This window comes from Tachypleus tridentatus, chromosome 9, assembly GCF_004210375.1.
Source record: "Tachypleus tridentatus isolate NWPU-2018 chromosome 9, ASM421037v1, whole genome shotgun sequence".
In the NCBI taxonomy this organism is placed as follows: Eukaryota; Metazoa; Arthropoda; class Merostomata; order Xiphosura; family Limulidae; genus Tachypleus; species Tachypleus tridentatus.
The window spans coordinates 91694532-91712778 of record NC_134833.1 but is presented as its reverse complement, the minus strand read 5'-3'; the positions used below and the strand labels follow the sequence as shown (position 1 = coordinate 91712778).

Here is an 18247-nt window from a genome sequence, read left to right as displayed (position 1 = left end):
TCATTTTATGATTACTAGAAAGTTCCATGTAATTTCAAATTTACATTATTACACAGATCAATAAAAATTACTTTAGAAAGCTACAGAATGTGAGGATCAGTAATTAATTCTAAAGTGAACCTTCTAGTGTTCAATAATTAATGGCTCGCTGTATTTTTTTTTCAGAGGCTTGATAGTGTAGTGATTCAGGAACTAAGTCAGTATCTTAGTACAGTGAAACAATTTAGACAGAATTACAGGACTAAGCATCACTTTTCTACACCTTCTTGCAAACAATCTCCACTGGACGGGAGTGATCACTTCGACAGTGAAAGTGCAGCTTCGACAGTATAGAACTATAAAAGTATAGGACAAGCCATCAAGTTTCTACATCTTCTTTCAAACAATTTCCAGTGGATGGAAGTGACGACTTAAACAATGAAAGCGAAGCTGCGATTGACTCTGGAAATGGTTTAGGGTCGCTCTAAACCACCTTGCGTTTGCTCACGATTAGACTTCAGTGAAAGTTTTGTCACACCACAGTCAGTTTCTTTGAGCGATAAAGAAAGTGTCACACCCACTGGAGGAAAACCTTTGGGAGATTTATTCCTGAGCTCAAGACTTGGACGTCGGTCGGCATCAAACTCCTACAGAGGGTCATCTCAATCACGACCAATTTCTCCATCTCCTGAACAAAATACCTATCTCTCAAGCACAAGATACCGAACCCTCTACAGTTTCTAAAATAAATATTGAAGTTTCCTTTCCCACCCAAAAAAATGAACAATCCACCATCCCAAATCAAAGTAATAAGGCTCATTCCAAAATTGAGTATGGTAATATAACCAGATTAAACACTGTGAATGGTATAGAAAATCCTGCTTTTCTATGTGATGCTAAGACTTCTTCACAGCCGTCAGAGATGGAACAACATTCAATCTTGAAATTCCTCAAAAAAAATCTGATGCCAAAAATTGTCATACAGCAAGAATCTGACTTGGATAACACACAGAGTCAAACAGAACTCGAGAAACAAAGCAATAAGAAATCTGTAAAGGGGGTAGAGACAAAAGAAACATAAGCAGGTGTGTCCTAGGGGAAGAGTGGGAGCAGAAGTCGAAACCTGCAGTCATAGTTTTTGTAAATCTATATGTTACAAAAAACAACAGATCTGGCAATAACTACACGTCTCACTCGAGATCCCGGAAACACGTGAAAATCAGCAGGAGAAATATGCATGCGCATCAAATGAAGAACTGTAGTTAAACCAGTGAAATATCATCTTGTTCTGGGAATATCAGGACACACATATTCACACAGTGAACGACAATCACAAACCGTCGAAGAGCTTAAGAGGTCGAGCACTAAAAATGTCGTAGCCATGACGTCACTTTTAGCATAAAACGACGACTTGGAACTATAAAAATAATGTAAAGTTTTGCCTGATGTCATGCAAATATGTGTTCTTCCAGTTTGTGATTTCCTCAATAAACCATACAATATTTTTGGATTACTACAAATCTCATTAAATCCATATTTTATGAATTATATTAAAACATTATTCCATTTGAACATTTATTATAATTTAAGTGGAAAATTTACATGTTTTATAATACGAATTCAAGTAAAAGTACGGTCGCTAAGGGCTCTAAAGAATACATAATGTTGTGTACTGATGTTCGGTGTTTTACTTAAGATCTCACGAAAAAATTTTAGTCGAATCTTTCTCTCTTTGCCTTTTAGTTAAAATGCTTGTAAAGGTTTTCATGCAATCAATCATGTATCCGTATAACTATATATACATTCCTTGACAAAAGTAGTATGAAACACCGAAATTAATAACCAAAGTTTGTATTTTTCAACAACCATTTTCTACAATTGAGAAAAAAATTCAAATATCACAAACGAAATGTAGTAAAAATCGCTAATATACTTCAGAGAAGCAACAAACCACCGACATTTGTGGAAACACAAGGTCTTGTAGCAATCTATCTGGTTTCTATTCTTTCACTTTACACTGACAAGGTTCATTCAGTTAATCCCCATAACCTTGATAATAAATGAAATAGAGGTTTGTTATTCTCCAGTAGCGATTAAGCAGCAATAACATATTTTATCTCACATGTATTGTATGGTTCTTCAACAGTTTTCCATACATATGAAAGGCGTTGAAAAATACTCAACTTATCTTCAATACGTTTGTAACCTGAATAACATGTGAGTACAAAACTCAAACGTTCACTTTTGTTACAAATATTTCTGAGATAATACTTGTACGCTCTTAAGCTACATTTTAGATGGAAGAATTGTACTTTTAATAATTCTAAAATATTAGAGATATTGCTTATCACGAAATCCTATTTTTATGAAATCATTTTGATTTTTTACCGAATCTTAAAATCCAAGGCTCGAGTGCTCACAATGAACATATCAAAGATAATCCATTGTTTAGTTTTACGCTAAGACAACGAACAAGCATTTTAAATCAAATGACAACCAAACAGTCCAGCCTCCAAGTTTTGTTCGATGTCACCCCAGCTTCAACCTTTATTTTTCAATTACATCTAAGATATACAGATGTATGTTACACATTAGAATGTTTTACACATTATTAGATATCAATTTGTGTTACTCAATAATTCTAACACTTTCTGAAACATAATCTTTACTTCATTATTATATGGCAGTTTGTTAAAATTAGAACATCCTCACATCTTTTACAGGGATCATATTTATTTACAACTAAGAAGAAAAATTACTCTCAGCCTAGTTTTAAATGAGTAAAAAATCCTAAGTTTTATTCATGTGTAAAGCAAAAATGAACAGATTTTTGGATTTGGTTTTATTTATAATTAACCTAATTATCGTGATATACAACGTAAATTGAATTGTTCAAAAATGTTTATGTATTTTTTATCTTCAAAGAAAGAAAAAATATTAACAAATTCGTGTAATTACTGTGATATAAAGTTTATATCAATGCCAGTGCAAGGTTTGTGAAATGAAACAAAATGTAAATAAATTTATCTTTGTTAGCTGTAATTTTAAACATTATTATACATGGTGTTTGGGATTTTTAAAAGATGATTAATTAAATAATTGTTTTCTCTATATTTCTTATAAATATAACCACTGTAATCTTGCCTTCTTAATTTAAATAACTTCACATCGTTGATTTAAAATTATACGACTTGGTTCATATTAGATAAAGAAGTTTCAACATTTTCAACTAAGGTAATTAAAAGTTATATTTTGGTATGGTTTTCTCAATCTGCATTAAAGGTTTGCCCACCTCCACTAGACTTACCTTTTTAACTCTTGAAGTTGGCTGCTCTATGGGAAAGAAACACGAAAATAACTTCCCAGAACGAATAGTGGCAATGAACAGAAGTTTTGGAATGTTCAAGATCTCACTTTAACTGCAGGTGAATGTTTTGAACAAGACCAGAAGAAATGCAAGCTTATTAGTGTGAATGAGAAAATAAATAGATCCAAAAATGGGTTTCCAGGAATCGTCCCAGTGATAAAGGATTATCTTCGTGAAAAGGTCAGCTCCGACACTGTTACTGAGCTTGATAGATACCTTAAACTTATACAACAACGTGATGCTGGAGAAACCATGACAGGAGCTGCATGGATCCGCCAGTTCATCAGAAATCACAAGAAGTATAGAGTAGATTCGGTGGTGAACGAAGAGATAACCTACGATCTATTAACCACTATTGACCAGATTCAAAAAGGTATTCTCCAGTGTCCTGATTTACTGGGTTGAAAGAATCAACTTTATGATTGAATCCATTGCTTTGATTTCAACACGCTAGAATGCCGACAAACGATAATCGGGGATTCTTAATGAGAGAGCTGAAAAACGGAAAAGTGAGAGAGAATTGCTTATTCCACTTTCATCTTCTTCCAACTGTTCTCAGCTTATCATTATTGGAGACCTCAAAAGATCACACATCACTTGAAGAGCTATCGCAGAATCTATTCCTCTCGAAGTTCTTCATAAAACCATTCATCATAAACAAAGGGTAAATCATTTAAGTGTACTCCACCTGACGAGAAATATAAGAAGTTCGATTCCCAACTAGAATGGTTAGGAATTTTATAGTCTAATGTTTCGGGATGGTTGATTTCTCTTCTTGTTCGGTCATCATAACTTTCTGCCATTGCCTGCCATGACAGTCATGGTCTGTGAGGTAACATCTTCTTACTGGAGAAGATGCACTTAAAGCCATCATTATTTGACCTAAGACACACAGCTGATCGTGCATAAACTTGGAATCTTCCAAACAAGAGGCTTGTATTATAGTCTGTAAGGTACAACTGGCTTGTCCAATCACTGAACAATCCTCATAAACATGGTTTGGTTTAGCTTCCTCTCTTGACTGATCATCACCTCCAGGTGCTTCTAGTTTTTGAGTGAAAGGGTCAGATGTGTTTCTATCTTTAAATGTTGGAGTATTAATACTGGCTTGTTTTATCAATAAAATTGATAAAAATATACATTGGGTGATTCTGACAGATTAATTCATCGGGAACAAAGAGTGACATAGTGATACCTGAATGTGGTGTAAGCTTATAAACCGGTGCAGTAAATACCGGAACACCAAGCCGCGGAAACATCCCTACAGTTAAGTAAGTTTCATCATCTTCTAAAGCTGCTAACACTTCTTTCCTTCTTTTTTTCATGTTCTCTTCTACCTCACTAAAACACTCCAAAACATCTCCATACGGTTCTCTTGGGCAGCTTTCTAACAACGACTCAAGACATTCTTCTGTCCACAAACCAGCTGGAGATTTACTATTTTCTTTCAAGTGATTAAGATCCTCGGAGCAAGTAAGCTTAGTCTCCCTGTTTTAACTTCGTGATTCAACTTTATTACATGTCCTTCAATCTCATTCCCCCACTTGAACGGGTCATTTCTGTTCTTATTCTGGTTATAAATGTAAATAAAAACTGTTGACAAGCTAATGTCCTTAGTTTAACGAAATGATTTAAAGATTCTTTCCACGACAGAAAATGGGGATTTTCTAGAAATCTCAAGGTACGGAATCAGTCTACGACTTGTAGCCTTGTGTAAACACGAGACTACGTTCAGGAGGTCAACTGCGTAGTATGAAAAAAAAGCGTTGCGTTAGCACTGTTTTATGTCAGTCACAGTAACCTTTGGCACTGTGTTTATAAGTGTTTACGTCATACACAAATCTGCGAAAACGAATATACGCAGTCCTTTAAGGGGCTACAACAACAAATGGCTTAAGTACTGTATAGATGCGTGAGAGAGACATTTGAGTATTCTTAACACAGCACGATAAAGACACGCATGTTAGAAACGACTTGGCTCGAACGTGGTTTTAGAGTCTTTTTATTTTTAATGTGATACGTAAGTGGAATACAGAAAAGATGAGAAAGTTAGGTTATATACCATAAGTAATTTGATCGATAACAACTCCTATACTGTGACCGAGATCTGTGAATTCAATAATTTAATTCACACGATTGATAACATACAAAAGCTGGACGAAACAAATAAATGAACGCTTTAATAAGTACTTTAATAACATAAATGTTAATACTTCTTGACGTTCCAATATGAATACTGTGAAATATTAATATTAAAGCTGTTCGTTTCGCCGGCTGTACGTAACAAAACATCACAAGGATACGAGTCAGCAGTGATACATGAAACTGTGTTCTCGAAGAATGCGAGTTAATCCTCAACATATCCTTCCCAAACGTGTATTTGACTACTATAAAGAATTCTAGCACTTTCTACTTCTGACTATTTCTGCAAATAGTTAAATATCAAACACATATCAATACAATCTAAAAGAAATTATTTTTTCACAAAGCAAACAGTACACATATAGTTAACATAATAATAGAAATATCTTAATTATGCAATACAGATTTGTAGGGAATAGATCACTTCTAACGTTAAAAATGTTTAAATGATAGTGAGAGTTTTTCTTGATAACGAGAAACTTGAAATAAAAATGTATCTCGAAAGGGCTGGTATTGGTATTAACAATTTCACTGATAAGGAGAGAATAATGTTTCGACCTTCCGAGGTCATCTTCAGGTTAAGAAAGAGTTTCAATATGACCATTGATGAAAACATGTCTCAAGGAGGAGAGTATAAACAGGTACTGTATTTTAGGGGTCCTTGCAGGTGGATGTTAGGTTATTAATTTGTATAGAATAAAGGTGTTCCTTTACATTGGTTTAATTTTGGTTTTAGTTACTATATAAGTAGGGCTTATTTGACAATTAATTAGTAAATTGCCATTGCTATATAACACTGAAACATGGATTCATATATCTGAGACATTGTACAGAAAAAATCACTAAATGTTATGAGTTATCTAGTACTTTACACATTATCAATCACAATGTACATTTCACATTCTGTAATAGTTTAGTTTAATAACTATTCACACATTTCTCATCATATAACTAACTTGTTATAATAATTTAGTTTAAGAACCCTTAATAAGTTATCTGTTTCTTTGTAATTAATCTTCTATACTGGTCAAATTCAACAACAATTAATAAGATGTTTTCTTATGTAACTAATCTACTATTACAATATTATCTTTCATATCATAATTGATGTACTTTAACGATTTACTTCATTAATGATTAATACCTTTTCTTTTATTACCAATACGCATTTTTGTCACTTAACTAGTTTCCTGTAATGGTTTAATCCAGCAATAATGACTGCACAGTCTTATATTGGAAGACTACATTAAACTTACATTACAGGTGTTATACATTACCTTTTGTACACAATAATAGGATTTTGTTTTTAATTTTCTAGTGATTGTATAACAATAAATTTACAATTCTGACACTATTTTTTTCAGTTCTTTTGAAAGACTATGGGTAAAAGTTAAAGAAATATAATGTGTCAAGAATAATTATCTTAATTAACAATCAATGTGTTTTGGTTGTAATTATATTTTTTTTATCAGTACTATTAAATGTTAATTCAAACAAACAAAGACCAAATAATATTTTTAAGCTATACTGTTTAACAACAGAATAATAACAGCAAAAAGCAAGAACAATATGAACATAATAACACAGTAACTTCAGAGCATAGCTGTTCAACTATAGAATCATATAGTTCAGTGGTACATAATATTTCAGGTACTGTGTTGCTGTGATTCTCCAGATATAAGAAGAAACATAAAGCACTAGATGTCCAGGATTTCAATATGTTTTAATCATTGTGTAATATAACAAACTAAAGAAAAATGTTCAGCTTTTCTTGCAAGACGATTATATAATGCTACAACATCCAGATGTTGGGGTTTTAGGTCAGAAAGACATGAATAGAATTGTTTCGGATAGTGCAATATTACGAAATATTTAAGTACTATAGTACTTTTACTAATCTTAATTAAAATACTAACTTTAGGTAAATCAATTTTATTCCTAACAAAGTAACACTTTAATGTGAAATTCTATGTTTAGAAGAGGTCTGCACAGGTATTTCTAAACAAGAAACAATTCTTTTGAAAGTACTGTAGTATCCATATGTCACAGATAGTGTGGGTAGAGGTACTTTAAGTACAGTGACTACCAAACATATTCATGACACTTTATCCAGCATCATCTTATGAGATACAATGTGCAGTGAACATAAGAGAGATCTGAAAAGACATTAACATTCTTAAACTTTGTCTTTCCAATACTAATAGTAATAAGGTAAATTATTATTGTAGACAAATGGTAAAATATTAAATTTCCTAATCTGCTAATAAATTTCTCAAAATCATGAAATGTGGAATGTAAAGCTTAATATCTGTTACTTTATTTATTGTTTGTTCATAGTGTCAGAAACTCACATATACAGATACTTGAGGAAATGAGATATTTCTTCGCGTATTTAACAAGATCTGACTATCCAAAGGCTTCACTCAGCACATTTTTAAATTTCACATTTTTAAACTGAAAATGCTACTGTTTTAAAACTTTATTGCAATAATTTAACACAGAATCTTGAACTTATGTTATCCTACTACATCTGGAATAACTTTATATAACAACCTAAAAGAAGCTTATTAAAGCTTACCATATTTGGAAAAAGATCAGAAGTGAATTCTTGAGATGGAGACCAAAATGGTTCATCACTAGTATGTACTTCTGTAATCATCATGAAAAGCAACGTCACATTGTTGAAAGAATTGTACTTCATTAGTCTTAACAAGTTCCACTGAAAATTAGGGGTTTTATATCAATTAATATAAAGTGTAATTAACTAAACATGAGACCACTGCATGACATTTCATGACATTACTGACACCAATACATGATATCAGTGTATGACAAAACTTCACACAACTGTACTGAACTTATGATTAAATCAATCTATAATAACGTGACCTTACCTGGTTGTACTGAGGTTAAGATCAGCTGAGTGTATCACAAAATGACTTTTCATATCTGTACTGAAGTTCCAATTTATTCAATGTATAACAAAGTATGAGCTTACCTGAAATGAAATAGAAGCCATTTTAACTGATAAGATAATATAACTTCATATCTAATTAGTTAGACACAAGATTAGCATATAAAAAGTATAAATTTATCTATACTGAAGTAAAGGTCAGATTAGTTGATGCATTCTAAATTTCCTTTACTTGATAATAATTTATATCAAAATGTGAGTTTGTGTGTACTGGAAATAAATGTCATTTCAGCAGTTGTACTGTGTATTTATTTTCACTGAATCAGATTGAGGTAGAAGTGAGATTAGTTTGTAGCATAATATGATGGTATCTGTACAGAATTAGAAGTGAGAACAGTTATACAGTATGATATTACTGTACTGATGAGGATACAAAAATTATAGTTTATATTATGAGTTACCAGCATTCAAGTGGATATGACAACAGCTGACCTAATATTTTATCACTGCATCAATGAGGATATGAGGATTATAGTTTATACCCTGACTTAACTATACTCAAATGGAAGTGACAACAGCTGACTTAATATTATATTACTGTACTGATGAGGATATGAGAAAATAGTTTATTATATCACTTAACTGCACTCAAGTGAAAGTGAAAACAGTTGCCCTAACATGATATTACTGTATCAATGAGGATACAAGATTATAGTTTATTACTTGACTTAAGTGTACTGAAGTAGAAGTAACAAAAATTGGCCTAATATATTACTATACTGATGAGAAGATGAGGTTATAGCTAAGAATTACCTTACTGTACTGACGTGGAAGTGAGAATAGTTTACTTAATATCTTTTTGTACTGGTGTCAAAATTAATTTGCAGTTTTTAACTACATAAGACCATACCTTTACAAAAATATATGTGAAATCAGTTTGTATCAAAATATGACCTTACTGCACAGAAGTGAAGGTTATATCACTTTGTAACATATGGCCTTATTGTAGTGTATTGAAATGGTGATGAGACCAATTTATGAAATGACTTTACTGTACTAATGTACAGATTAGAATATTTTATAGAATAAATAGCCTAATATGCACTTAACTGTACAAATGTGAGAGATCAATTTCAAGAATAATGTGATCTTACCTGTCTCAAAGTAGAAGAAGTTTGCTATAAATAAGTGGAAGCAAGATATGTTTAAAAGATAATATCACCTTTCTGTTCAGAAATGAAGCTGAAATCAGTTCCAAACAAATTATTACTTTACCACTGAAGTGCAAGTTAGATCAGGTTACAACAAAAAATGAAGCTATCTGCTCAGTATTAGATATTAAACCAAGTAATATATTGTGTCCTAACTTGTATAATATTATGAATAAAATGAGGTTATAACATAATGTTTAGGGACAACACAGGCTCTTTGTTCATCTCAACTATCCTATCCTCTGAACTAAAACTATCAAATAAATAAAATAAGATTTTAAAGACAACACTTTTCATTCATGTAGTTATCAAGCTTTCTCTTATTAAACTTATTTAAATTTACTACCACACCAATATCCAAAAGCAGCCCACTCTAAAGACCAACCACCCTGTTAGAAAAATACTGTCTCAGCTGAAGATGACTCCTACTTTGTACAAATTTATACTTGTGTTGCATAGACCTGCTATTCTTGCCATTAAGTAGAAGAATCTCTCTTTTAATCTCTCCTCATATGATAACCCCTTCATTTGAGGGACCATTGTAATAAACATCCTCCTGAACCCTTTCCAACAAATGAATCTCATTCCTAAAACAACGATTCCATGATCAAACACAACACTCCAAATCTGGACTAACCAGTGATCTACACAATGAGATTCTAACCTCTTTAGACTTGTACTCAATATTTCTGAAGACACAACCACGACATTAAAATCCTATTTGCTCTGCTACCACCAACGACACACTTCTTGGATGGTTTAAGTACTTAGTTGCACATTATGCAAAGATCCCTTTCTTTCATGGCACTAATAAGTTATTTCCATCCAAATTATATGTATAATTTTAATCATGTTAACCCACATGCAGTATCTTGTATTTACAATAAATCTACCATTTATTTGCCCAACTCACCAAATGATTTAAAACCTTTTGTAAAGTAGCAGCATCTTCCCCATAATTAGCAACACCTAGGACCTTGATATCATCACCAAATATAAGCGATTTGTGTCATTCCTTCATCTGTGTCACTGACATAAATGAAAAAGTGCAAAATTTCCAAGACTGAGCCATGAGGTACCTCACTTCTGACATTAATCTAGTTTGACTGAATTCCATTTACAACAACCCTAACCATTCAGTGATGTCGAGAAACCCACTTGTTGAGAAATTTATATTTATATTTATATTGAGAAAATATTTTCTCAACCCAAACGAGCCGTTTTTGCATATAAACCCTAACTTTTCTTTTATCATGTCATTCTTCTATCTAATTAGCTAACTTACACCTGAAGAAATCACTTTTTACAAGTCTTTTATGGGGCACCTTGTCACCCTCACCATCATAAGCAGAAACATTTTCAAACAATGTCAAAAGAATTGTAAGGTAATATATTCCCTATCCAATAAAATTCTAAACCTTTTTAAATTATTTTGCAAAACATTTTTCATAATAAAATGTAACTTTGTACTTGGTTAAGTGTGGATGATACCAGTTTATATTACACTGAAACTTTACATATAGTAAAGAAGGAGGTCAGCCTCTAAGTGAGAAAACTATTTAGGTTCCAGTTTCTGTTTCTTTTTTGTCATTTCCTTAACACTATACTTCTCACAAAAAGTTGCTCTGATAAATACAGAGAAATTCTTGAGTTGAACAATGACTGATATTAAGTTGAAACTCCTGATCAAGGGTACAATTTTATTGGAGCAACCATATGAACTTCCCTGCTCCTTTTTGTTGGTGTTGAAGAATAGTCCATTGTTTAAAAAATGTAAATTAAGTCCTTTAATTTGTTAAACATTATACAATCTCAAAATCAACTGATTTTCCTTCATAGCATTCCACTACAGTTTACTTACCAATTACATAAATCTTTTACCACGTAAAAGTGTAAATAATTAATATTTTACTGATATAGCAGCAAACAGTAAATGATAGAACACACCTCCACAGTGAAATTTTATAACCAATTAATCATCAAGTTCATTAATTCTTAAAAAGCAGGAATGTTGTTGATAGTAGCATCAATTGATGATGGCCATCAATCAAGGGCATTTAACCAACTGATTATTCTCACAAAACTTTAATAGTTACAATTATCAAATCAAGGGCATTTAACCAACTGATTATTCTCACAAAACTTTAATAGTTACAATTATCAAAACTAGTAGGATTCACAATGCCCTTCAACAGGCAATTAAGTTGGGCTCCTAAGAACATATAGAATGTGACAATTCCAACTAGACTTGACTTGCAAAAGATTCCTTGCATTCAAAGAGAACCCAGAGTAAAAAGTAATTGTCTAGCATTCTAAAGGTATTAGTAGGGGCAACAAAACCTACAAGATTCTCATTCAGCATGATAACAATCAAAATCTGATTGGTCATAGAAATGGGAAATAATGATCAGATGAATCTCTAAAAAAAATTTATCCCCTTCCCTGTCTGAAAATGTCTTGGGTAGAAAGAACCAGCCCTGGGATGTAGGTAAAATGATAAAATAATCCATGGACAAACAGTTCAAACCACTCTTACTGGTGATGAGTATGTGTCTGTGTGCATTTTATAGCAAAACCAAATTTGGCTATCTCCTGTGTCCATCAAAGAACATCAAATCCTCTGATTTAATGCTGTATAGCTGGGGGACGAAGTGAAAGACATTGAAAAAACAAAAACCTTGCAATGCACTATCTATTCTGTTTGGAGAATCTCTTTGTGTTGGGAAAATTGATCTGCTACCTGCAATCATCACCCATGAAACATAGCAAGTTAGTAGGATGATATGATAGGGGTGGTCCCAAGAAAGGAGATCCAATATTAAAAACAAGGAGCCCTGGACCAAGTGTCTTGGCAGTGAGAAACATGTGGCAGAGTAACAAAACTGATGATTTTCCTCTCAACAAGCCTAGACCATGAGGCATAGCCTTCTGAAGAGAAAGAAGGATGAAAACATTGTTCAGGGAATCCTCTTAATCCTTGCATAGGCCCTGGAATTCCTTACTGTTGGTATATGCACCTCATCTCTGAAGCAAGACATTCATTAAGAGATGCAATTCTGGATGTTGTGGAAGCAGAGGTACCCATGTATTTGTAGTATCCCAATTTAGTTACCTCTCAAGATGAAAAAATGAACATGAATAAGGAAACTGGATAATCCAGGGAACAATGTTTGTGATCCCTTTCTTGCACAAAATTCTGGGCCCCATCTGTTAGACTTAAACTCTACCAATTCTTCTGTCACATAATTTGTGAACGCTGTACACAAACATTACTAATACCTGAAGCTCTCTTCCACCAACAGGAATCCTTCTCTTACAAACCTGATAATCTCACCTACCTTGTTACATAGGATAAAGAAAAGAAAATCACAAAGTTGGAGAATGTAAGGAATGGAAGAGTCTAGCCAGAGGTATATAACTAATATATGTTAAACTTATTTCAGTTTTAAAAGAGGTATATTCTGACAGTTAAATCAGCATTTACTAATAAGTAGGGTCTTCATATCTCATCATGTTGAGTAATTTTGTTTTCTTTCTTACCTACTATAATATTCAAGGTAAAGAATTTACCAAAAATATTGTGTGACATCACTCACTTCTTATGTAGAATAGATTCAATTAGTGTGATTAATTGCAATAATACATTGATATCTTTTTCTTTACATTTATTTGTGACTTCTACATTAAAAAGGAGTCTGTAACTAACAATTTTTAATTTTATGTAGTTTTAATATTATGACTTAATATATAGTATACTTTAACCAAATTTGGCAGACTTTTAGTGAACATTAATTATCATTTGTAAAAAAAATAATGAAGTATTTTTGCAAACAGTTTATCCATAAATTAATAAAAAAATGTTTCACTACTTCAACAAGGATTTTTAAGTAAAGGTTCAACATACTTCTGTCTCAAAAATCTGTCTTCATTTTTGTAAATTCTACAATCTTCCAAGTAAATATAAAACATTTTATAGTAAAACTATATTTCTTTCACTGTTACCTCTTCCCTAATAGTATATTTTATTCTTCAGCCAGTAGACAAATCAAAGTAAAGAGAAAAGTTATAAAATAAGAAATAAAATGAGCTAATTTAACAACTTCATGGTTAGTTTTCATAAGATTTTGAAGTACTTTTCTTAAGAGCTTCAACTGTTCATGGAGGCAGAAAATTTAACACATTTCGAGAGAAAATTGAATGAATACACAAGTAGTAACAGATGGTTATAGTTGAGAACCAGAATGTCCCAACATCCATGATGGGCTAATAAGCTTCTTTTTTTCCCTTTAAAATTTTTTATAAATTTGTGAAATTACACAAAAATTCTAAAACAACAGCATGAAATAAAACATTAGATGTTAAGTATTAACTATATTCCCACACAGAAACATGACAAAGTACTGAATCAAATTATTTTAAAAACAGTACAAATCCATGTACCTATTACATACAATAATGGAAAAAGAATAAACATAAAAACAACATAAAAAGTTGGCACAAACCATTATCATGCAAATAATAAAACAAGAGCAAACATGTTCTAAAATGCATAAATATTTTTTGAATGTGGATCCCATACTTTACATAAACTGCTGCCATACAGTTTATCGATGAATGATTGTGATATATTGTTCCAAATATTTAACACTAATCTTCAATAAAACAAACGTTCTTGGTTATGTTTTCATCATCTCAATTTTCGTAAATCCCATACAGTATCATCTTTAACACAGTTTCATTAAATTTCTATGGTTGGATCTTTCTTTTGTTGGAAGATGAAGACAAATCCTCAACTGACTTATGCTGATCCCCACTGGGCTTTACTTTAGATGTTGTAAACGAAGTATACTGTTCTACTTTCTATCATTGGTTGTTAGAAACAGAGCCAAGTGATCAGTGGTATTTGAGGATTGATTAATTTTTGGCTTATTAACTGACCACATTCAACAAATAATAAGTTATCTTCTAATCAGCTGTAAGTTTCTGACAGACATGATTCTCACCAGGAAGCTAAAGTTATGTTGGCATATCTTATAATTACAGTTCTAGTGAATATACTGAAATAAATTCAAGATGAATTTAGCAATGCTATAAGTGAGTTAACTATATCAAGTGGTGAATCTGTCAATCCAAAACTGAAATTGAGAAATAACCAAACTTGATGTATCCCCCACAGCAAATTCACAAATTCTTGTCAGAATAATTGTTTCTTCCGTAAGGTAACAAACTTTTTCAAAACACCCAGTGTTCAGCTACAACTACCATTAAACCAAACAACTAACAGACGTCTCTTCACATTTGATTAGAAACACAGTCAACATCAACTTCTTACAACTTCCTTTGTCACTGAACTTTTACCTTTCCAATATCTGCGCGTTTAATGGCCACACCATATCTTGAATTAAATCTTATATTTAATTGTTGTATACCCACGTTTATTGTGACTGTTTGTTCTGTAAAACAACAAAGTTACAAGACCAATCTCTTCACAATATACATCTGTCGATAAGATCATGTAATACTTGCAGTGATTGCCCAGTGACAGTTTTTGAAATAATCGATTCTTTGTAATTAGAAAACTCAGATAAAGTTAATGTAATTTATTGAAATTGTCGTAATAGGACTATAAGAAATTATTACACTAAATCTCTTGTCATGAGTCATTGAAAATAATCATAAAGTTTAAGACTAGAAAAAATGAAAGGAAACAAACAAGAAATACTTCACTTCCTTGAGAACTTTTTATTTTTCCATTAAAAAATAGTAGGCTGTTTAATCTATTTTATAAAAATAGTTTATCTCAAGAACTAAAATAAAGACTGCATTTAACATTAGTTTAAAATCTCAACTTTATTACTAATATATTGTAGCTTATGTAATTCAGAACGGGGAATAATTGTCTTCACTATTGTGTAATTGTTGTCCAAGTGTATTGTATGAAGTAAGTAAGTGTTCCGAGAGAATTTTAATTAGATTCCCACAAGTTGTCGAGTATCCCAGAACATTTTGAACAAGGTTTTATCAAGCTAATTAGTGTTCCAGAAGAGTTTCAATGAGCTTTCACCAAGAAGGTAAGCGTCCAAACAATGTAAATGAGGTGCTATAAACAATAAAAGTATGTCGGAATAGTTTTAATTGGGATTCATCAAGTATATATGTGTCTTGAAAAGTTAGTTTAAACGAAGTTTCACCAAGCAGATGAATGTCACGAAACAGTCTGAATGAGGCATTATCAAGCAGATCAATGTGCTGGAAAAGTTTAAATATGGTTTCATCGGGTAGGTGAGTGTCTCGAAACAGTGTAAATGAGATGTCATCTTATTGATAAATGACCAACAACTGTTCCAATGAAAATTTGTCAAACAGGTAAATTTCACTGAATACATCGATGCAAAAACTAATGACGTCTTCAATAAAAGTGAATATTGAATTTTTCCAACTCGCACACTAGAAAGAAAGAATGGATACAATAGAACCATGCTTCAATTCTCGTCATTCAACCACCATATAGATGTGTATATCATCTTATATAAGTTTACAGTATCTATTAATGACAAAATAATGGTTAAAAAGTTTTTTTTTAAGTCAGAAAACATAGCATACAGAAAATTAAAATGTTTTAGTGACAGTAAAACCATCAAACATTTAAAAATATGTTTTCGTTTATAATACTTATTTTACCAGTATATATGGTAGAATAATGTTTATAATAACTATTAGAAATAATAAACTATTATGGAGTGTATTTGTGATTGATGTTAGTAAATATTAAAGTGGAAAATGTTTATAATGCTTATTTATATCTGTATATACCGTAGCAAAGAAAATCTTTAGTAGTTACTTGTATTATTAAATCTTGTTGTGTAAAAAAATTTATTTATTGTTTATAAGAAGAAAACTTATAACTTTTAGAATAGTTTTTAGCCTGACGAAACATTCTTGTGGATACTTTTACAACAGTTCTGTAAACATGCATGAAGAGATCTATAATGGTTGTTAGATTCACGGAGAACATTTGTAATAGTTTCGGTAACAATAAACAGTGTTTATGAATAGTGCCTATGATAATTTTAGTATGTATAAACTTTGTTGTAATTACAGTTAATTATACTTCTCATAATGCATTATAGTCGTCTCTTACATTTTCTAACTCTGCATTCTTAATCCAGTCTCTTAGGGAGTCACATAAATTAGAATAATGTATAAGGATAGTATTTCAACCATATTTAATTTCACATATCCAATCGACCTGAAGGAATGGAATGAACGAAACGCCGCAATAGATGTGGAAGATGTATTGGGGTGTAAATACCATTATTACACACTATCCTGATTTTTCAAAATCACTTATGGATTTAATCAGGAACTCATTGCTTTAATATAATATTTATAACATAATATCTTATGACAACTATAATTAAATATAAATATACATTAAATATTTTGATATTTCTTAATTTCTTTCTAATCTGCCTTTTATTAAGACAAATGGTTAACATACAGAATAAAATTTTAAAATATTATGCGATGTGAACTACTGACATAAGTCCTGTTTTGTGAACTTACCCAACTAGAAAATTTTATTTAATATTAATGTACTTAAAATTTCATCACACTTTATATATTGAATTTCACAGTTTTGGTCATTTAAAACCACCTCAGTTAATATTATTTCACGCTAATATATAATATGAAATACATCAACACTCATTGAGTTATAGTTAATATATCAAGTCTTGGGATATAACGAGTAAAACATCAAAACTTATTATATAATAATATGCACCAATACGTAATTAACATAAGAGTCAATTCGCCAATTTTAAAATTAAACTCAAACTGAAATAAATGACACTCTAGTTTCAATACCTCTAAACAACAATACTGATCGATACAACGTGTACATTTAAAAAAGTACTGATAAACGAATTTTCAATAATTTTGTAAAATGATGGAATAAATAAAGCCATTAAATAACTTTGTTAAGCTCGTAGTTAAAAACTAAGATTATACTTATAGTGAAATATTTAAGGTATATTAATTTTTTACTCTTAGAATTTTAGTTCCAAAACTTTTTACGTTTCTGTTCCTTTTACAATTTTGTCAAATCAAATAACACTAAATAGTTGATACAATCTCATTAAAAGTGTTTAAGGATTAGTGAAAAACACTCATAGATTTCATTTGTAATTAATAAAATCAGTTTTTGCATTGCTTACAAACATTTTAAAAACACGCCCTAAATAAGCAAGTTATCTCTCGAAATATCGTCAAGAGAAATGAAATATTTTTTAGCAAATATAGCTTCATGCTTTACAGTATTGTATTGTTTGCACCTTTGTTTATTTGCATCTATGTTAAGAAACTGCATACTCAGTCGTCTTCTACTGGCTATCCTGTATTCGTTTGTTTATCTTTCTTTTCTCAGAGAAGTTGTTTCTATTTTTAGTAACACTACTCACTCTCATTTTATGATTACTAGAAAATTCCATGTAATTTCAGATTTACATTACAACACAGATTAATGAAAATTACTTTAGAAAGCCACAGAATGTGAGAATAAGTAATTTATTCCGAAGTGAGACTTCTAGTGTTCAACAATTAATGGCTGGATGTATTTTATTTTTGAGAGAT

The 18247-nt window shown here is 31.3% G+C and overlaps 1 protein-coding gene and 1 long non-coding RNA gene across 2 annotated transcripts; both read right to left on the bottom strand.

Moving 5' to 3' along the window:
* Positions 1-4091: 4091 nt before the first annotated feature.
* LOC143227429 (glutamate--cysteine ligase catalytic subunit-like) lies at positions 4092-4671 on the bottom strand. The gene is made up of 2 exons (XM_076458878.1): positions 4542-4671; positions 4092-4426 (listed from the first exon to the last, which is right to left on the bottom strand). The coding sequence occupies exons 1-2, from the start codon at positions 4669-4671 to the stop codon at positions 4092-4094; spliced, it is 465 nt and encodes a 154-aa protein (XP_076314993.1).
* Positions 4672-5332: 661 nt separating this feature from the next.
* On the bottom strand, positions 5333-15219 carry LOC143225749 (uncharacterized). The gene is made up of 4 exons (XR_013014055.1): positions 14116-15219; positions 8383-8486; positions 8067-8137; positions 5333-5771 (listed from the first exon to the last, which is right to left on the bottom strand). It is a non-coding gene; the product is annotated as an uncharacterized LOC143225749 (long non-coding RNA).
* Positions 15220-18247: the final 3028 nt, after the last annotated feature.